The sequence below is a fragment of the Nesoenas mayeri genome, assembly GCF_963082525.1.
Source record: "Nesoenas mayeri genome assembly, chromosome: 1".
Taxonomy (NCBI): domain Eukaryota; kingdom Metazoa; phylum Chordata; class Aves; order Columbiformes; family Columbidae; genus Nesoenas; species Nesoenas mayeri.
The window spans coordinates 58,063,231-58,085,603 of NC_137541.1; the positions used below are offsets into that span (position 1 = coordinate 58,063,231).

General features: G+C 42.5%; 2 protein-coding genes across 3 annotated transcripts in view; one reads left to right on the top strand and one right to left on the bottom strand.

Moving 5' to 3' along the window:
• TIMP3 (TIMP metallopeptidase inhibitor 3) overlaps positions 1-19,771 on the bottom strand; it is a 38,944-nt gene extending 19,173 nt beyond the window's left edge. The window contains exon 1 of the mRNA XM_080346333.1: positions 19,351-19,771. Within this exon, the coding sequence (XP_080202459.1) occupies positions 19,351-19,474 (124 nt within the window). The 5' untranslated portion in view covers positions 19,475-19,771. The remainder of the gene's footprint in view (positions 1-19,350) is intronic.
• SYN3 (synapsin III) overlaps positions 1-22,373 on the top strand; it is a gene marked incomplete at both ends in the record, with an annotated part of 177,939 nt that overhangs the window by 66,330 nt on the left and 89,236 nt on the right. The gene's annotated exons all lie outside the window — the stretch shown is intronic.

Consider the following 22,373-nt stretch of genomic DNA (forward strand, 5'->3'; position numbering starts at 1 on the left):
ACTGTGATTGCATCAGACCTCCCATCACTTCAAAAAGTATAAACTACTCTAGAAGGGCTTTACGTGGGAGAAAGTTAATTTTCCCAACAAGACAAAAAAATTAAAGATGCAAGGTTGCACAAGACAAGCAAAATTGGTTTGTGCTTGGCATTTCGCCTGTAGCTTATTAACTGGATACAATTTTTCTGATGGCAGTGGTAGCAAGCATTTTTCTGCCTCCTCATGTGGTGCACGTCACCCTATGGAAACCCAAGCTCACGTTGAAATACATTAGAACTGGAGAGGTCTCTGTTAGATAAGAAATTGCAAATTCTCTTGTAGACATTTCATTCAGGTTTCTATATGCAATTTGGTTGAAGACTTCAGCTGCCCAGCAGTGCCCCTGCATCTAACTCCTGATGTTAGCTCCCTTGCTTTCCCGTCATCCATGGATAGTCTATTTGGAGGATGGAGGGAAAGACAAAAAGGAGGAGGAAGAAATGAGGTATCTAAAATGCATTTATATCCATTTACAAGCAGAATCTTTCATGTCAAGGGCGACTAGCTTCAGGAAATATCTTGTGCTAAACAGAGAAGCTAAAGGAAGAAATAAAATAAAGAAAAACTAACAGCATCTCTTGTTACTAGCTATTATACCTACTAAACTTGGGGAAGCCAGGTAGTCCCAAGAGAATAGCTAGAACAGGCATAGAATATAGCTATATAGTTACATGCATTGCTAATTTAGTCTCACAGTTTGCAGCAACACCACATCCTGGGTCTGCTACAGATATAAACAGAGACACTGCAGACTACATAAGCGTGCCTATGGCTTTGAGAAACCTCTGGCAAAATAAAAAGAGAAAATGTCATTTCTGCCAACTAGACATTTCTCTGTCCCCTTTTTGGCAGGCTTTTTTTTTTTTTTAAGTTCCACCTAAATATTTTCTAACTAGTTACTGAAAGCTGAATTCAGGCTAAAGGCAGTAGGCAAGTATCAGAGTGGAGGAAGGAAAAGCAACGCAAGTAGAAGGAGGGCAAGGGAGCACCTCACGAACAAAGCGCTGTAGAGAGGTACCCTGCACCTCTCTCCAAGGGATGTTTTCAGCAGAGTGCATTTTGGCTCATTTTGTGCCACTGACAATTGCCAAAGAAAGAGCTGCTTTCAGCCAAGGTTAGCAGTGTTGGAAAGATGGTTGTCAAAACCAACACACAACAGCACTTCCAAAGCCAACTTACAACAGTGGATAAAAATAACAAGCATATGACTCAAAGCTTGTCAGGCAATGCTAAGTTCAAAACACCTTTTCCATTTTCTTCTAGTCTACGTAATATTTGTGCAATAAGATTTAACTCAGTCCTTGCTTCCAAATCAAGTACTTCTAGACACAGTACATACAGGACAAGGGGACGTCAGACTGAGACAGATAAGGTTCTGGTTTCTCATAAGCTCTTTGGAATTGTCCAAAGGAGCCATGGGTCTAAGCATTCCAGTCAGAATATGGCAGAGCTGAAGTGAGACCAGTTAGGGGCAAATGGAAACCATATGTGATTTTAATGAAATAAGGAGCTGGTGCACACAGCTTGCTGCTGCAGGAGCATTTACTGCCTGAAAGGAATGTGCATCTGGCATTGATTGTTTCCCAACCCATCAAGTAAGCAGTAACATGGAAAGCAAATTGGAGCATATGATGAGAGATGAATTGCCTACAAAAGTACAGTTAGGGGAGCAGCCTCTGCATGGAGAAAACATGTCCTTTGCCAGTGATTTAGTGATAGAGTTGCAAATGAGGCTGATCTTTAATTTCCACAGATCATGACAATAAATCACAAGAATAAGTGCTAGAGTGATTAAAATGGATCAAGTGGTGTTTTAAAGCAGCAACTACAATCACATAAATCCCACTCTGGTTCACATGGGGCAGGCAGACTTTTACTCCCTTGACGTCATGGACACTGCTTAAAAATAAAGTACTGTTGATCCTAAGCAAGAGTAATATATAGCCCGCAAACACGATGTCTGTTGCTGCTAGTATTCAAATGATGCTGATTTTACATGTACATCAAAATCAGTACACAGGGAGGAGATCTAAGGCTGAAGAGGCAGTGTAGAGTCCTTCCCTTCCATTTTTTAATTTTTGAGTGCAGATTTCCCAGGAAGCTTCAGATCTGCTGAGAAATAAAAGTCCTTGCCCTGCAAAGCTGTAGATAAGTTGCTCTACTGGGACACTGTCATTCCTTCTGCAAGCTGTTGTGTTACAGCTTGATATCTGGTTCTCAGAACAAAAACACTATCTTCACCAAGCAGCCAAGAGACTGCTCGCATGTATCACAAGAGAAAGGGGGGAAAGATGCTCTGATCCAGTGCTCAACCACATATACAGTGAATGCCCACAGCTGAACCTGGCAGACCATACTTTGTTTTTCATGTAATAGCAAAACCAGATACACAGAACTGGAAGGTCTTTCTTCCTTGTGCTAGACTTCCTCTGTGGGATATCTGGAGTTAACAAGCATAATAAATTAAACACTGTTTTTCAAGGAGGCAATAGAGAATTCTTGAGCCAAACCTGCCTATTTATTAGTCTTCCTTAAGCCACTGTGCAATCCATGAACACATTGGGAGCTCGCATCTAAATGGTCCAACAGAAGGAAGAAGAGGAAGGAGTCCTGCTAAACAGGCCATTTGAAAGCAGTTTTCTCCTGTGTGTTAGAAACAGGGCAGCTGCAACAGCCCATATAAACCTTTCAAAACAAGGAGTATCAAAAGCCACAGGCCTGGACACTCCCTGCTTCAGCAACTTACTTCAGAGGACTCTCCTTGCTTCAGCACCTCACCCAGCTGGGACGGGTGCCAGCGTTCTGCAAGGAGGCTGCACTCCGCTGATCACATGGTTTACACTCAATTTTGCACGTAGGAACAAGAGAGGAAGAACTGTTTGGGAACATGGATAGATTTCAAGGGTACTGGGTGGGCCCACAAATTCCTTCCTGCATTAGAAAACTTGCATTAAACTGATAGGCTGAGCAGCTGTCCACGCCGAAGAGGTATACATATTTAACCAGGTCAGGCCTATATGTGCTGCTCTGCTGTTCCCATTTGCACTGGACCTGACAGGACCTATTATTGCTTAGAGACCTGGAATTAAACCTGCATGCAAACAGCTTCTCCTGTGAGAAGCCAGTACCTTTGCCCATCATTCTTGAACCATTATAAATAGTTCAGAAGCTGACAGCCTCTGCAGACCATTCACATACATCGGATGTGTCCATGGCACAGGTCTGGTTTATCATGATGCTTAAGGAATTTACTAATTGCTATTTATTTACTATTAAGGTCTATTATATAACCACAGTCATTAATACTACGTAGCTCAGCTTAGCTGTATGAAGAATTTTACCCTGGAGTCTGAGCACCATATAGGGACTTAGGTGTAGCACTCGGATCCTGATTCAGTGTTCATTGAATCAAGTGGAAAAGTTCCCTGAGTCCTGAATCACCCTCATGTACCACAATTCCCAGTCAGACTACAGGTCACAGTCAGGACAATATCAGGGTAAACTTCACACTGACCAATGTGCCCACCTACCCAGAACTTTCCAAGATCCCATGTAGTGTCCTGTCATAACGGTGTTCCAAAACATCATCCTTCATTTTGGACCTTCAAAGGACTATCAAAAGCCAGAAGAACTCAGCGTTGCTTTGTTGTATGTCCTCTGGCTCTCAAGACACAGGATTCACAGAATTTTCCCTGTGCAATGACACAGAGCACCGACAGCAGAAAGGGTAGGCAGACACTGGCCAGTTACCTTTGTTCTTCAAACAATTTTCTCAGAAAGTCCCTGACTGTCCTACTGACAGACTGGCCAAAGTTGTTCCATAGAAACTGCAGTGGAGAGAGAAACAGTATCACCATCTTGTTCTTTCATTATCCAAACTTCCTTCATACAAACTTTTCATTAAAATACCATGTTCATGAAGAGCCCAATAGGCCATAAACAGATTTTCCAAAGTTGTGTGTCAGTTGGACATTTATATGCATCTTGGTGCTCCTAATGAAAAATTAATGAGATATGAAGCTTAGCTAGACTTCTGAAAGCACAGAGACCACACTAAATGGTTAACAATACCTGTCTACCACCAACTCTTGACTATTTTTTTTTTGCACAACAGATATAGAAATCCAAGACTAACCCGTACTGTTTTATTCCTAGTCAGTATTGCTAATAAGTGTTTTTACATGGAAATTCTCAAGTCTGACCATATGAATCTGATGGAGTTTTACTTAAAGTGAACCTACCAGTCAGCTCAACTGTGCTACTGGAATTTGAGAGTTTCATAAAGTATTCTTATCAAAAACTTTCATAAAGTTCCAGTTCGGGGGAGGCAAGCCTGCATTCTGGTGTCACTTCTTGGGTATCCTTGTAATTTTCTTAGACAAAAAACAAAAGGTCACAAGTTATGGTTGGCCAGTCATGCCACAGTGACTGCTATTCCTGAATGCTCTAAGGTCCACTAAATGTTTTGGGAGGCAGAAGTTCTCTGGATACTGCACTGCTGAATGTTTACAGATAAGGGTAATCATTTCCAGGGTATACACCAAGCTTGATGGCTTTCTGTCTGTCCAGGTCTCCTGAGACATTCCTGTAACAGGACTGTTTTGGCAAAGTAATAAACCGTCCTCCCAATAGCCAGTTTTCAGGGCTCCAGTTGAGCTCACACCTGGAAACACAGGTGCACACATGTTTATACATTGACAAGGAGGGATCTAACAGGGGGAAATATCTCACTCCACTGGCAACAGCACTGCTACAAACTTGTTTGTTCATTTACGCGGCAAACCCAAGGAGAGCTACCCATTGCCAAGGACTTCAGCAAGCAAAGGCTACATTGATTGTGTTTTAAAGGGAATTCTCAGCATTAAGAAAAAGCTAACTATAAACTCCAGAGAACTAATGAACTGGAATCTCTCTCGGCTTGAGAGGTAGCATGTAACCTGATCAAAATCAGCACTTCCAGAAGGGGAGATTGTTACTGTTCAACCATCAGGGATAGCACTGGTAGAAATATTTCTGGAAACGCTTTTTCTTGTCAGGAAACATAGTTTTCTTAAGTCACAAATTTCTAAGGAAAGCACTAACTTCAGCAAAACTGTTTTGTTTGGGTTTTTTTTTTAAATTTTATTTATTTTTTCTTCTCAGAAAAACAGACTTATTTTCACCCAAAACCAGCATTTCTCTGCAGCTGCTCTGTAAGTCTAATTGTTCATATGAAATGACACCTTTGTTCAAAATGGATGTTCAGAACTAACCCTTCAAAACATTAAATTCAGATGCATCAGAATCACTTTTTCCACAAAACTCCATGCTAAAAACTCTGATATTTTCATTTTGCCTCACATTTCAGAGTCCACCATTTCAAAATTCTGTATGGAGCAGAAATTGAAGCAAGTTTCTAGGCCTTCACTGTATAAATCAGAGGTGACAACAAGAAGATTTAATGACAGAGTAAATTCAATTTTTCCCCCTAATTTTTCAGAAGCAAGTAAATTCATACCAATGAGAGCTACAGGTACTGAGAACTGGCATCATTTCAAAAAGCAAGCCATTATCCCCTGTCATCTCAAAGGGTATCTAAACTAAAATAAGCATTCAACATCAGAGATCAGTCCTTTAATTCACTGTGCCAATACAAGTCTGTCAACACTGTAGACTGTAAATGAACATAGACATACTAGAGCTATCTTTAAAAAGCAACTTTGGATACCACACACTAATTTAATCTGTTCCTCAAGTAAAAACATTGGCCTGCTGAGTGCTCATACTTTGAGACTGCAGGCAAGTCAACCTTGTGACAAATGCCTCCTACTCTTTTTCGTTTCTAGCCGTTTCCAACATTTTGAAGCAGCATTGTTTGATTGCAGGCTGCTTCCTGAAGCTGCTTCCTTCAACTGTCTGCTTAACCCAGTGGGAATCTTTTCACTGATTTTAACTGGAGCAGGATCAGGCTCTAAACAAGCAGTGGTGGAATCCCTAGACTTAGGAACTGAACAGCTGTCTCTGCCTTTCCAAAAAGAAAAAAAAAGAGGGAAAGTTATTCCTGCAGCTGTTTTCCCCTAAGTGCCTTCGCTCCAAACTGTAACAGGACTGGAGGGAGGGGGAGAAGGTGGAATTTTCATAACCTATTAGAAAGGAGCATGGACCATTGCGCAGCAGGTCTTTCAGTTCTACTCAAGCAGGGTCACCGCTGCCAGGCTCAGACAGCCCTAAGGGCACGGGAAAAGTCATCTTCTTGTTTTCACATCTCATTCACAGAATGGATAACGAGGGGGAGGGAGGAATCAGCTTTTGGGTTAATTAGCACCATGAACAGACAGCTGCATTGTCATTAGAAGTTCAAGAAGTCATCGGGGTCATTACTGAACAGCAAGATGTACACACATGCACACGAGGCACACGTCTAAGCCTGGGTTTTTAGCAGCCTTGCTCAGCTCTGATTTTCCACTCCACCAAGGGAAACACTGAGTCAAGAACACTGAACTGTTGTAGTTCTGAGGAGAAGACAGAAGGACAAAGGCACTACCTCTGAATAGAAGTTGTTCATCCCCTTGGAACTGCTTAATTTCACACTTAATACACCAACTAAGAATAGTTACATGGCTTTTTTTCCCCTGAGAAAAATCAGAGGTGTGGCTTACCAATGTATAGTTTCATGTCCACTTCTAATATTCTGTGGGATAAGCAGAACTCCAGTTAATAGAACCAGGTTATTGCTGCGGAGTTTCGTTCCACTGCCTTCTTCCACAAGCAAGGAAAACAAGGAAGTGCAAATACTTATTAGCAAACCCAGAAATGAGCATGTATGAATAATAATGAAACAACAAAACCTCTAAAATGACAAGGACTGCTACTAATAAGGTTTGGAGCAGTGCTAGCCTCAGAGAGTCACAAGTTGGCTTAAAAACAAAACCAACAAATTATCCAGCTATGCAAAACAGCCACAGATTACATTCTCATTGCCACAGTTTGCAGTAGCATTTTCTGGTAAGGGATTTTAGCAAAAATGCACCAAGACAAGTAAGGGTTCCCCTGTCACCTTCCAAACAGGGCAGCAAAGAAATAAAACCATGAATAGTTGAAGCACTACTGCTTCTACAGAAAGCAGGCTGGCAGCGCCTGGTACTGTCAACTATAGCTTTGCTGCCAGTACATTCTAAAACCAAAATGGGGCTGAAACCACTATCACGATAGTGAAATCTCACCAAAATGTAGTTTTCCTTTTCTGGGTGAAAGGATCACAGATCCTGCTTGCTCTTGCTATTAAATTGGCAGGGAAACATGTAGCTCACTCATAAGTGTATAGTTCTATTCAGCGCTTGCTCTTTACCAAGGGAAATTCCTCTGGAAATACAGAAACAAGTTGTTGGTTTGGTTTTTTTTTTATTGTATTTTAACCATTATTGCTCTATTGATTCCAGTGTACACTGGTTGCGCACAAAACTGAACGTCAGTATGTTTACAGCAATACAGCTGTTGCAGCAACTCTAGTGGAGATGTTCTCAAGGGGGAAAAGAATAGAATAAAGATATATAGTCCAAAATTCAGATGGGAAACAACATACATCAGCATTTCAGTGTTAACTGCTCAAGTTAAGATGGCTGCTGTGAGCTCTGAAGTCCAAGTGAGCTAGGTAGCCCCTCTTAAAAAAACTCCTTTGAATTCTTCCCCCTCATTCAGGTCTCTGGGTATTTTTTGGAACAAAAATTGCCTTTTCTATATTTCTCTATGGTATAGCCAGGTGGTGCTGCCTCAAAGCACCACCACAATAATCTTTCAATAACAACTTCAGGCAATCTTGCCTTGTTGGTCCACATATATATTGAGGAATATATGCTGGAAGGAACCCTGTCACATGCTGACCTTACAATGGCTCGACAAACAAATGTAGACTCTGCACAAAAATGTGAACCCCCAGGTATGCCAAGACAACTACCACCCTAGAACCCTGTTCTGTTTGTCCTCCTGTCCTGTCAACAAGGCTGCCTAGTCAGGATGTGTGCAGGCAATGTTGTCAAAATCAGAAGAGGGGAGGTTTGAACAGCACAAAGGACAAAGTTTACATCAATGGCCCAAGCTGCCATACTGCATAAAAGACAAACAGGAAAACACTTTGTGACAGGAGGGAAAGAAAGACACAGCACTTCCCTTTACTCTACCCCTTCCAACAGCCATTAGTACAGGAGGAAATCAGTATGAAAAAAAGGCATTCAGAAACAAATATGAGATCTTGCCCTGACAGGAAGGAACCTATTGGCTTGAAAACTTTCCGGTAGTAGTGAAAGCCTTGTTTCCCATCCAGCCAAATACACAGGTGCTGTCTGCTTTCTACAATCCACACTATTTCTTCAATCAGTTTAAAGATGGTGTAGGAATAAAGGCCAGTAAGGACCTGCTTCCCTCTTTACTTGCTGTTTGTTCAACAGTCAGTGTGTTGGAAAGGACAAGTCTCCTTGGGATCAAGCTGGCAGTACTACTCCAGCAGACTCCTGCTAAATCACACAACAGCGAGGGATGTAGGGCTTTGTAACACAAGGATTTATTAGTCCTAGGTTTATATTCCTGTAATTATTTGGTGTCAGAAGAATCCTCAGAACAAAATATGAGTAAATACATTATGTTCATCCTGTTGGCCTCCCAGTCAAACAGAAAAAAGAGCAAACCAGAGTATACTGGGAAACTCAGGAGCCAGCTGCAATTTAGAATGCATGCAGGAGGTAGATTAGACATTCATACTGATAACAAAAAACAGACTCCCCAAAGTTAAAATAACAAATGCCTTTAAAGAGTTCTGGAGGTAACTTAAAACTGCAGGGTTTGAATCAATCTCTAACTATGAGGAATTAGGATGACAGCCACAGAAGAGGGCTTTGGGAAAGTCAGACTGCCTCACACCAGGCTTCTGTGAGGGATATTTTATCAGTTTTGGAACTCCAGCCTAGCTAGATGATGCATATGACTCATCATCACAGGTTCTGCTGCAGGGTGCTTGTTCCAAAGTAAAGATGTTAAAGGCAACATACCAATAAGGGTCATTGGCTGTTTGTTACCAGGTTTAGTCAAGCTTCTCTCTGAATGGATAATACTCCATTAAAACCTTGCTGTGATTATTTGGGGTTTCTTAAAGTGCCACCTAGGAGTTCTGTCTGGTATTGTGGAATCCTCTGCATTTCTCTGTAAAGCTGCAAACTGTTACACAGTGAGGGAAAACCAGAACAGCTGCTTAATTCTATTGAAAATATACTGTCTGTAGAGGAGATGGAAACAGACTTATTGAAGTTTCCTTTTTATCTTGATCCTCTAAGGAAATAACCAACTAAATCCTTAATCTCCCACCCCCTTGGGGAAAATAAAAAAAAATATAAAATTAAAAAAAAAAAAAGATAAAAGACAGGTGCTGCTCTTCATATTTACTAAAATGAAAACAGAGGGCTTAAGAACTCATCCTGCCCTTGCCCCAGCACAGTTCTTTGCAGTACTGAGGCTCTTGCACAGGAACTGCTGTTCTTGTCTTCCCATGCTTCTCTAGATTTGTGATTTTTGCCCTGTGGGATGCTAAGGGAGGGCCCTGTATTTTGTGGCTATTGAAGTACTGTATATGATGCCTACTGAAGTACCCCAGGGGTCACTTTACTGTTCTATTTCCTCTTGGACTGATTCTCTTCACCAGTGCATTTAAGGTATTCATTACTGCTAGTGCTATACATTTCTATGTAGTGTGGTCCCTTGACTAGTGTCTCCTGCTCCTTCTTAAACCTTTTTTCCCCCACCCTCCCTTCTCCCAAATACCAGAAATTTTTCAGCTTTTAGCTGTGCACCACAAGCAGTATATTATTTATTGGAAGAAATTGTTTACTCAGCAACAGGCCCATGTATTCTAGTCCAGAAGCAAGTGTGATAAACTCCCTAGGGAAATTGTTTCATTCTAAAAAGACTCCCTCCATTTTTCCTAGGGAAATTGAAAGCAGAGGACCCAGCAATCACAGGCTTCGCAAGAGCAGGTCCTAAAGGCCATTTCATACTGTCACCTCAATCCCCTTTAATCTGTAATGTGCATTTCTCTAGACCTATGAAAGGCAGGCAGGATATTTATAGCAGTGTCAGAAGAGGCAGGAAGTAGGAAATTGGGGCGGGTGTTTGGAAAGTGTATAAAGGGCTTGGAATTGTGAGGCCAGCCTGGAACTCCTTCCCCAAAAAGAACATAGAGCTGAAGGAGAAGTGTCTGGGGAATAGCTGGTTTTCTACAGATATCCTCTGGCTCCCTCCTCCCATACCTGTTGGCTTTCCAACACCAGCTATTTCCTGTCTTTCAAAGTCAAGTGGAAGTTTTCCATTCTGCGGTTTTCCTGTCTTGGTCCAAGCAAGCACATTTTCTCCCCTATATTTTAACTGTTTGAAGACCAACACCAAAATCTGCTCTCTAGAGGGAAAAGCTTCCTATTTACAGCTGATCCAAGAAATCTGAGAGAGCTGATTAAATGTCAGAGGACAAGATCTTTGCTTTTTCATGTTTCACTGAGCATGAGAGACTAAACTCGTAGTCTGAAAAAATGCTCCAGTGCTCTTCTATAGAAAATTAACAGACTAATATAATGCCAGCAGGCCTCCCTGCACTGCAGTAACACCCCTTACAGAGGGAAATGTGGAGAAAAAGAAACGGATGTTGAAGTCCCCGTATTGTATATTACAATATAGCATGAAGGAGTTAAAATTCAGGTCCTTCAGTCTAGCCCCGCAGGAGCCTGGGTCGTTTTGAACATGGACCTATGAACAGAAGCACTCCAGTTTCCTATATGCTATTGTGGGATTTGCTTTTTTTTTTTAATGAACCACCAGGGAACAAGAAGTAATAATGTGTTACCCTCATGTTGTTGTACCTGGTGTAGCCATTACTATCTGTGCAAGCATTGTGCAAATTCATTGCAATTTGTCATCTGCTTTGCTGAAGTATCAGTGATCGTGGAGGCCAGCAGACACCTGGGCCTTTTCAAGTCACAGTCAAGGAATTAAAAAGGGAAAAATCTACGGCATCTCTTTTTCATCCTTGGGCACTTTCACATATCTTTCTTCACATCCCAAATAAACTAGTTCTAAGCTCTTTAAGAACCTACAGGATTACAATACTCTGACATTTTAACAACAGATGGGTAACTAAAGAAGACTAGGGATTTTTTATTAGAGTATATATTTTCATCCAAAATCAATAACAAATAGGTGTTGAACAATGATGGTTCTGCTGTTTGCAGGCTGACTGCAGTAGGTCAGGTCAGGTTACTACTTCAGATATATGAAAGGTACCTTTTGACAGTATGTTGCATCTGGCTTAATTTCATTTGCTTCTCCTGCTATGCAGTCTGTATGATTTTACAGCTAAGATGTATTTTCCTTATAACTCACCTGGTGAATATAAAAGGAGCCCAAGCCCTGCACATACACCCATGCAACTTGCACTTCTTGAAAAGCTGTTTGAAGAAACTTTGCATTTGTCTAAATGGAGGAAAATAACAGCATGGCTACAGTCCAGATAGAGTAAAGAGTGTATCCTCTGTCCATGGCCAGTTGACCCAGCCAGGATTTTTAAAGCCTAAGCCTTGATTGCCACTTAGAAATAAATATGCTACTGGCAATTAGAGATCAATCAGTAAAGCATCTGATTGTTTTATGTGTGTTCTCCTACCTGTGTGTTCCCTGAAGCCACAGTAGCCATTCACCCTCCTGGACAGATTAGATCCACCTTTGGCAAGTCCCACAGTTTCAGATGGGGTGACCTACCACGTCACAGCTAGTGATTCTAAACTCAACCAGCCTGTTTCTAGTTCATCAGTGCTTCCATACAACACGTCTCCCTTCTCCAGTAATCCTTCTCTGCTCCTTACACTTCAGGACTAGTCTTTGAAGAGCCTTTGTCACTCCTACAGCTCCTAAATACCTTCTCCCATTACAAGTTTCCCATTGAGCCTCTTTCTGTGATCATCCTCTTCCCCCACCTGTAACACAGATGGAAGTTTTCAGAGCTGAGCCCCCAGACACATCACTGGTTCCCCACAAGCACAACCCAGGACCTTATGCACAAGTTAACAATGGCCTCCCCACCATTCTCCCCAAGCACTGCTCTCTGCCGGTTCCCCAGGAGGGACACCCCAAATCACCTCCTTTCTTCCCAAGATAAAAATGAGACTCTATATCTCAGGCAAAGTGTTGCTGATACTTAATGATGTTTGATGTTATTTTTTGCACATGCATCTCTCTGCTATTTAACTTGAGTTTTGTTGTCTGCATATGTTTCTCAAGGCTGAAATTACCCTTTGGAAAGGTCTTGTATAATCACTAGCAGGAATTTGGACTATTCATAGTCAACATTTATTTTATCAGCATGCAACGCAAGAGATTATCTTGTTTCCAAAAGAATCCCAGAATCTTTTCTAGCTGGCAAAAACATTGAATAAATAGAACAATCAGGGTTGTGTAAAACTACTTGCATTTTTGTGTTATTAGACATTGTCAGTTAGCGTACTAAATCTTCACTCTAGTTACTCAAGGGAATTACTTCAAATTACAGTAGAAGGTCAACTTTTTTTTTTTTTTAACAATAGTTTTAAGCTCTCCAGTGTTTCTAACATTCCTCTTAGAAACCTGAAATCATCAAGTCAAATTCAACACTGATACAAGATGGTGAAATACTGCTCAGACCAGTGGCACTGCACCTGCTTTACACAAGTTATAAGGCTGGTCCAGTATTGCCTTATTCACAACTGGGCTAGATTTTAAATCTAGTATAAAAGGGTGTAAATGCATTTAACCCACTTTAGCCTTATTTACCTCAGTCTCAGTACCAGCCTAATACTTTCAAATAGCAGAAATTTGAAATTTGCTGGTTAACATTCTTTTCTCAAGTTATTCCAAAACAAAACAAGTTTAACCCTAGTTTTAAATAAAGGCCTAGCCCACTGCGGGCAAATAACACTGGTAGGAGAGTCACAGGTGGGCAGAACACCAATAATTTTGATGTGATCTTTCAGGTATCTGCTCTAGAGGAAGAGCTCTGGGTTATAATCAAGCCCCAGCAGTGTGCTTCCCTCCTCTGTGCCCCACATACTTAGACACAGAGGTTACCAAAAAGGTTGACCTTCAGCTCTGCTATTTGCAACAAGTGTTCAGGGCCACAAAGCTGAAGAAAAGTTATGACAGTCTTGCAACAGCTTCAAATACAGTCAGCTGCCTTCAGTCAACCTTATCTCAAAGAAGTCTATGCAAGTTATAGTTTGCTCAACGAGCAGTAGCAGCCCAATAAAGTTACACTAGTAAAATTTCAAGTGTCACATGTGGAGGTTCTTCAGGCGTTTAGATGAGCTATAGTAGGCCTTTAAGTTTAATCAACTCTGCATTTGCTTAACTCAATAGTGCTCAAAGGCTCAGTTTTCCTCTCTTTTACACTACTATCATTTCATCATTACTGTTTAAGTTCCTTCCAATTTATAACATCATGTGAAAAACAGAATCATACCCTGAAAGTCTAGAGCAATAAGCAGCACATCAGAGCAAAAGCCTCTTCATCTTAAACAAACAAAACAAACAAAAATAAACAAAAAACAAACAAACAAAAAGCAAACAAACACCACAAAAACAAAAACCTCTCATCATTCAAAGGAAACTCAACCACATGCACTCCAGACATTATCATGACTGAAATTAGTCCCTCAGCTTAGTCTGTTTCAGAGCTGGCAAGCACAATGTGCCTGGCCTTGCCTGCTAACTCAAACCAAGCTGTCCTCTCAGGTTTACTAGCTCTTATGAACTTTCAGAGAACATCTGGCAGAAGTTTCATTTAATGACAAGACCTCCTGTCCAGACCAAACAGGCTCCTTTCTTCAGTGATGCATGCCTGGTTGGGCTACATAAGAGCACCACATGGTATTGGAGCTGTGAGGAAAAGGAAATAAGATCTCAGACAACATTGTAACATTGCAAAAGTAAGTTTTCAGTTTAATAGCTTTAACATCCAACTAAGGCCAAGGCGATTCACTGAGTGCTCCTACTAGAGATTCTTGGTCCCACCCCCATGACTGTCAGTGGCATTATGCATGAGTACATAGATCCATTTCATCAGATACCAATCCAGATATATATAAGAGACTCCAAAAGGCCAGGACTAACCATATTTAGTTTCTTGGAAAATGTGAAGTCCACTGATGAAGCTGAGAATGAATGTGTCACCTTTTGCCACTTCTCCTACGGTAAACCAAATTTGCTTATCCTGAATAACAGATATTAACAAGGCAGGCCCTTTCCTATCTCAGATGAAAACTTTTGCTAAGCTAAAAAAAACTAGTACTGCATATGGCAGTAGCTAACTATGTTCCCACTGGCCCACTTCTTCCCAGAAACATTAAAGGAGCAGTTGGCAGGTGGACAGTTCTCAAGAACAGGTGGGATATCAGTGAAAATAAGAATGAAAGAAAGTGTACATAAAGCAAGGAGCTCTAAGACTCAAGGTTAGAACATCTGGCTCTCTGCTGGCTCAGACGTCTTGCTGGAATTACTTCCTGTAGGAAACCTGGAATAAGCAGATGCAACGGTAACAAGATACCAAAGAAGCCTTTTATAGGATTCTGCACTACATCTTCCAAATACCAATTTCCACCACATTTTTTTAATACATCCATTTGGAGAACTGACAAACTCCAGATCCCAAAAGGTGTTTACTCTGCTATGGAGTTTAACTGAAAATAACCAACAAAAATAACAAATTCGTATTTCCGACAAGTCAGTTTAGCATGGCCATCTTTCTGTTAGAAGACAAGGAACATCATCTTTCACTATCGTTTTTACCATGGACATTAGAATTCCATAGAAGTTAAACAGATCTCCTTAATGTCTTCCCATATAAAATGTAACTCACAGTACCTTTTTTTTTTTTTTTTAAAGCTTTACAAGATGTTTCTCAGATTTCCTGCTTCTAAAATGCCTCAAAGGGAAATTCAGTCTAAAAATGAAACCACATCATTACTTCCTCAACATAAGTGTGATTCCAAAGTGGATACAACACTTTTTCAAACACTATCATGACATGTAACTAAAAATTTGTTTTAAATTTATCTTAAAACAATGGTATAATAATTAATTGGAGTGGGCTCATTTTAACTTTTAAGTTAATTTGGCAGAGCTTAGTTATCTGCCTTAAAAGACGAGACAGCACATGTGACCTCACTACAGAGTCCATGTCAAGGCAAAGAATGCATGTTCAGAATCTCATGTATGATCGAGTAGTTTTGCATATCTCCTTTAGCTTATCAGTGACAAGGTAGAAGAAACCAGTGAAAGAAAAAGGGCAAGTTTTCAGTGAGGTGCTTAGACTTTGAGCCAAACATTCATGAGCTTCCTCTTCCCCTGCTGTGTCTTGCTCTTCTCATCTCACTTTCTCAGTTCAAAGGAAGCTAACCACTGCCGGTGTTGGGAACTCAGTGCTCTGGGTGGAGGAATGAATGGTTCCTTTGCACTGAGGGACCCCAAGAGCTTATCTTCACTTCTCCAAAGCTTGCCAACTCCAACTCACCAAGAGCAAGGTTATTTAGAAGGCAGAGGGGCACTACACACCAGCATCTTTGCTGGAACAGGTATTTCTTCCCCCAACACAAACTATAGAAAAGTATGTTATTTCAAGCTCCTTTGAACTTAGGTAAGAGACAGCTAGTGTTGCCATAGCTCTTTCTGAAGTATATGCACGAGATGAAAGTGAGATAGGTGTGGAACGGACCAAGTACTTTATCACTTGCAGACCCATTTGTCAAAATCCAGCCTGCAATTTCACACTTTTTTTTTTTTTTTTTAAAAAGGGGAGGTGGGACGCAGGGAACCATGCAGAGGTGTTTTTCCAAACCTGTGAATGCAACATTCAGCATCCATGCTCAAAAGTTCCTGCTGCTCCTGCAAAGGAAAAAAAAAAAAAAAAAAAAAAGACAAACAAACTCACTCTTTTCTTGTCAGTTATGTCCATCTGGAAATGTCACAGCTTTGTCACAATGGAACAAAGCATGCCTGGTGTCTCTTCTTTCAAAAGGTCTCTTAGTTCAAACAACAGAAAAATATTCACATCTGGAAGGGTCATAGGCAGAAGGTGGGAGTGGAGGAAGCAAAGTTCAGATGGCAAGTCATAGTAGTTGTTCTTTGTCTTACTGTTTGTCTAATATCGTACTGCCTGTTCTGGCACTTATCAATCCAGCTAAAGAAAGCAAGCCAAGAGTTAAAACAGCAATTTTATTATTAATTGACCTCAGAGGTCCAGATGAGACACACCTCTTCACTTTTGCTTCATTCATCATGCTGGAACGCTCAGGCTGAGTGAAAAGACCACTTGTGACCAGTTTGGCAGTCGTTCCTCTTTCCCCCCACCCCCCCTCCTTTTTTTAATAAAGAAAAAAAAATTATTGTGTATGGAGTCCAAGCTTCCTTTAGAAGACCACAAACTTCTGTTTCAAAGGATGTACATATTGAGATCCTGCCATTTCCAATGGGTTTAACTGAGCATCTGTTTCTGTAAAGATTAAAACCTTCTAATGACTGCAGAGTTGGGAGGCTGTATCAGAACTAAGCCACAGGAAGATCAAAAATTAAATGTCTAGTGAGATCAGGTTAAAGGAGAATGAACTTGAGAGCAGGACTGCACTGGCTAGGCATGAAAGACCAACAGTAAGAGTTTGCATTACACTCCTAAACTAAAAGTTTTTTTCTTCTCTAACATTCAGTGCTTCTGAAAATGAAAAGCCTCTCCTAGGCTGCCACCTAGCTTGTACATTTCTTGTATTGTTTTAGGAACGATTTTTAAAAGCTCTTTTGCTCTAGCCCTTACTGCACTGACTCCTCCCTTTTGAGCTGGTATTTTGTCAAGAGTTTCAAGAGCGATAAAAACTTGCTGGCAAGTCCCTTTCTTCCCCACAATGTGTTTTATAACCCAGCGTGTAGTTTAGTCTGTCTAAACACTGCAGTAGTACACTGCCATGAGTTTCCATGGAGATGATTAACTCCTCCAGAGCCAGAAAGCTTTAGTGTGCTTTTTGCCCTTTCACCACATGAAGAATGACAGCATTTACTAAAATCAGCCTGCAGAAATATCACATTTTCCAGACAGTTCTAGCAAATAAGGATTTACTTTTGCTTCAACCCATCACACAGAAGTGCAGTCTTAACCAAACTTGCATTTAAGTCATCTACTAGAATGAGTTGCTTTTTCCCCCTTCTGCTTCTCCTCCTTTGCTTTGCCGTGATGTTTGAAGGCATGACAGCCCCACTTACATCAACTTTTGAACTACTACGTCTCAGAGCAAAGCCAAGGCATGAGATATAATGAAGAGTCCAGAAGAGAGAAAGAAGAAATGAAGCAGATGACTGTGAACTCACCCAGAAATCAAAGTAGAAAATAGAAAGACTTTGTGCCCTAAAGTTTAGGAGCACTGTTACATGAAACTTCATAGTTTGCCACACTCCTAGTCACTTATGCATATAGCAAAAATATACTGACAGTATGCATTCATAATAAAAATTTATTTAACACCATTTTCGGAATTTGAATTAAACTGAAAACAACCCATAATCAAGTATACCATGATCTAATCAGAGCAAGACAGGACACCTTCTCCTCAAATGCAGCTAATGAAGGCCACATGCTGTCATCAGCTTCAGCTGTGGAAAAATGGTTTCCTAGTCTCACTTTCACAGAAAGAACAGTCTCCTCGGCAGTTACCACTTTGGTGGCATGCTTGTTGATCCAGACTATGAAGATGGCAACAGACCTTTGAATACTGAAATTTCCTGGAAGAATTTCCCAGTATAAAAACTATTTTATAAATATTTTCCAGGCTATCATCACTGAAACAAACTGTAGCCTTCCCAGCACTTTTAATATGTAATGTTTTTTTTGGCATTCAAGAGCAGATACACTACATAAACTAGACATGAATAACCAGGCATAACTGCAGTTTCTGTAGAAGAGTTAAAGGCAAGAGAGAGATTTTTCTGCCAGTAAGCTTGGCTAACTTGAAAAAGCCACTGGCAGGGCTCATAGCAATGGGTGTTTTGCTGCAGTGGGAATTATTTTCTATTTGACTTCCATAGCAGTTGCCAGGAAGATTTCTTTGCAGACTCCACTTGGAGTCAGTACTGTGTGAGTACCGGCAGTGCGAAGTCCCCCATTCCCTTTTACACTTTGTTACTAAGACAATCCAGAGGTGCAAGAAGACTTCACCCATGCAGTCCACTCATGAATGCTGAAGTGACAGCCTGTATTTACTGTTAAATGGTCATGTGTCCAGTATTAACTCAAAGGACATCGCTAATTGATTTCATATACTTTGCCACAGGACACTTGCCAAGCAGCAACTGTATTTGGTTAACCACTCTTGCCTACAAACAAACCAAAGAACTTGAAACCAGAGTCTCCAATACCACCTCCTCAGAGATCTTGGGTGTCCCCCTTGTCCCCATCTAACATTAGTGTCACGAAGATCCCTAAGGATGCCAAAACCCATAGTAGAGAACATCAGCAAGGATACAGTAAGTGTTTCAACTTTCCAAAAGAGCATGCATGCTTGCACACCCCGCACAGTCACAGAGATCACAACATCGCGTGCAGAAAGCGCGGAGACACTTGTTAGCTGCTTCTCCAGCCCGTTCTGAAGTTACGGGTGCAGCACCACAAGCCTGTGTGAGCTGCACCTTCCAACACCAACCGCCACGGGCGGTTCCCCAGCTTGAGAGAACTCGTCCTAACCCTGCCTCCTATTATTTGTCACCAGGTTGTGGAGGAAATTTTGGCTGCCTGCACCTGCAATTATGTTTTTGCCTCACTGCAGGAAACAAGCCACTATTACAATTACTGATTTCTTGAAAGTATTTCTTGGAGAGGCTGCCGCCACCGCTGCTGCTGTGGGACAGGACCTGCTGCTGCAACCACCTCGCTCCCCATGGCCCCTCAGGAGGGCTGGTCCCTCACCACACACCTCACCTCTTGCTAACCCAGGGGGGCGCAGCAACTACCGAGCAGTATCTATCTTGAAAGGTCAGGCCACCCCTCACCAGTTTAACCCATGCCACCTCTGTTTTCATCGAGTCATTCGTAGCACCAAGGTTTACCTGTGGTGACTACCCAGCTACTGCCAACACCCCCTCAGGGTCCTGCAGAACTTTCTAGCAGCGCAGGCTTCGCACCGGCGGGGCAGGTGCAGCCTCCCCCGGGCGAAGAGCCTCGGGCTTCTCCGCCAGGAAACCCCCCGAGCCCCAGCGGCTGTAGGCGAGGAGGCACCGCCTGCCCGCAGCACTTACCAATGTCGGAGTTGCAGAAAGCGTCCTGCGGGTGGATGGGGACGCAAGTACAAGCCTCCACCACCAAGTCCCGCAGGCTCCAGCTGCAGAGGAACACGGCGAGGAAGCTCAGCCACGCCGTCATGTTGCCTCCGAGGTGCCTTCTCCTCACTTCTGCGGAGCAGGAGGGCAGCCGCTGGCCGGCTCGCCTGACTTGGATTCTCTCTTCCTAACAGACCGCACACCGCGATTGCCTGCCTGTCTGCCTTCCCTCTGTCTCGCTGGCAGCGCAGCCTTCACTCAGCAGGACAGTGCAAGCCGGAGGGCACGGCAGTTCCACGGCTCGCAGCAGCTGAGGGCTCCGATGAGTGCAGAACCGCGCTGCGCCGCGACGGGCCGGTGCGCGGAGTTATAGCCTCGATCGCGCCCTCTCGGGCTCCGGGGGCGCCGCCGCCCCCGACCAATGGGAGCCCGGCATTACCTCATCGGCGGGAGAGGCCAGCGGGCCGGGGCGGGGCCGCGGCCGCGGCTTCAGCGCCTTATAGGGAATAGTGCGGGGAGCGCCGCGCGCGGGCGGCGGTTGGCCGCTCTGAGGAGAAGTTCGGGGGCTCGTGTTCGCTGGTGCCGCCGAGGGGCGGCGGGTTGATACTCTGGACAATTAGTTGTATCTTCGAGGTATCTGCGAGTACCTGCCCCGCGGCCGTCAGTGCCCGGGGTCTGGCCCCGAGGAGTGCCCTGACACCCCATTCGGTACCTGTCTCCCCTCAGCCGGCCCACACCTCAGGATGCGAGACGCACCTGGGAAACACACGCGGGGTTTGCTGTTCGCTTGAAAAGCTTGGGTTGTTCCCCTCAAAACCAGCTCGGCTGTCTGCAAGCTGATGTTAAACTCATCTTAAAATACCATTTTAAAGGGTTTTCAGAAAGCCAACAGAAAATGCAAGGGGAGTGCAGCGTATTGCTGCTTTTCCTTTTTCCATAGGCAGTGAAAAGAGGACGGAAGAAAAGAAGGACAAGACCTAGTTGAACTGTAAACCAGGATTTCATCCTGCGGTTTTTAATCCTGCCCAAATGCTCCTTCTCCTGTCACTGCAGCAGCACCACCCATCACTTCCCCTTTTTCGGGCTTGCAGTCAGCAAGGGGTCATAAACCGCTAAAACCAAGCTGGAAAAGCAGTGTCGTATCTACCCAGGCACTCCCAACGTTTAATCTCAAAGTATATTTTAGCAGAGCAGCTTTAGTGGAATTTATAGAAAAGTCCTGTTTGTTTTGTTTTCCCTTATCCCCTTTTGGAACAGTAAATTTCTATCAGCTGTAGAAAAGTAAATGTTACAGAAGAGCTGGGACTATAAGGAAGGAGATTGCCAGCTGCAAGATACAGACAGCCTTATTATCCTGCAAAGGGGACCAAGGGGTGATTAATCACAGTATCAAACCAGTGTATATAATGTCAGAGTACTTTCCACAGGGTTTACAAGACTTAAGCATGTCTAGTTATAAATTATGCTGGTATTAAAGGCTAGGGACCAGCTGTCCTAAATATCTAAGTAGTCAGCTAAGTCTTCAGATTTACAATTCTGCTCCATCTGGGTGAAGCACAGCCTGCCTACACCTTTTCTTTAATCATACCATCCATATAAAATTAAAACCTCCGGTCTTATGGAAACACAGGCTTTTATTTGGAGCATCAGTACACAAAAGGTTCAGGATGGGTGTTGCTAGTAGAGATCAAGGTTACAGTGCTAACAGCGGGAAACGCAGGTTCCTACCCTTGCTGTGACACAGACAACCTGTGTGACAGCTTCACCTCAGTGTCCTTCAAATCCTAATCTGTGTAATGGGGATAATAGTGATGGGAGTGTCTCAGGAATGTGTATTAGTGAACACACTGAAAAAATTAGATGGTGTTGAGGTGCTAACGGGTCATACAAGTACATATGAGGCAGGGTGTTAAACAGGACATTAGATTTAGACGTGTCAGTGTCTGAATCGTTCAGCTCCAAATTGCAACATGAGAAGATCTATGCACAAAACCTCTTTAGGTACTTGAACTGTCTGCTCCAGGTACTACAGCTGAAGAATCTCTCAGATTGGACTGTCATTTCAGTCTCACTGAGTATAAAGAAGGAACAACTGTACTGCCCTAGCAGAGTAAAATGGAAGAAAAATTAGGTGTATCTGGCACTTCCATTTTTTTCTTTGTTGTTGTAAAGAGTTTTATATCACCAACATCATGATACACCTGGTCTATCAACATTTCAGATCAGTATCTGAGAGAAGCGGAGTTATTCCATAACCTGGCACTGTTGTAAATGAGAGAGAGTTTGGCCCACACACAACTAAATTACAATGACAGCTCCAGCACCACCTCCCTTTGCTCTCAGGCCAAGTAACTCCTCCTAAGTATGTCTCTTAATTTCTATAATAACACCTTTCCTGCATGTTCTGAGAACTAACAAGATGAATACTCTGTAATAAGCTTTAACCATGTTGGGTGCTGTGTGAAAGCTAAGGCTGACTATAATACACAGATGCAGGACACATGCAGAGGGGACTGAAAAACAAACCCTTCAGTCATCATCTCAATTTCTGAAAAGGGAGAGGAAGGGGGCTAGAAGCTACTGAAGTTGCACAGGGCCCTCCAAGGCATGGAAGTAGCTTGTTTACAGTGAGACTCACCAATCTTGTTAAAGTAACACCAAGTTTGTGCTGATTACAGGATCTAGTTAACTTTTCAGATATAACCCAGAGAAGTGCTTTTCAGGATGAAAAGGGGCGCCACAGCTTGATCCAATGGCAAGGCACAACTGTGTGGAAGGGGCGGTGTGTAGGCTGTCTGTGTGGCAAGGCTTCTCACTGTCTTCTATACCACCTTGAGAGGTGAACCAGTAGTTTTTTTACTGCATTTAGTCGCATTACCTGGAATAGTAGTACCCATGTTCAATCAGTTATAACAGATGATTCACTTGCTCTTTTGATACCTAGATTTTTTTTTTTTTCAAAGAGGTTAACTTCTCTATAGCAGTAGTGATGCACGTTTTTC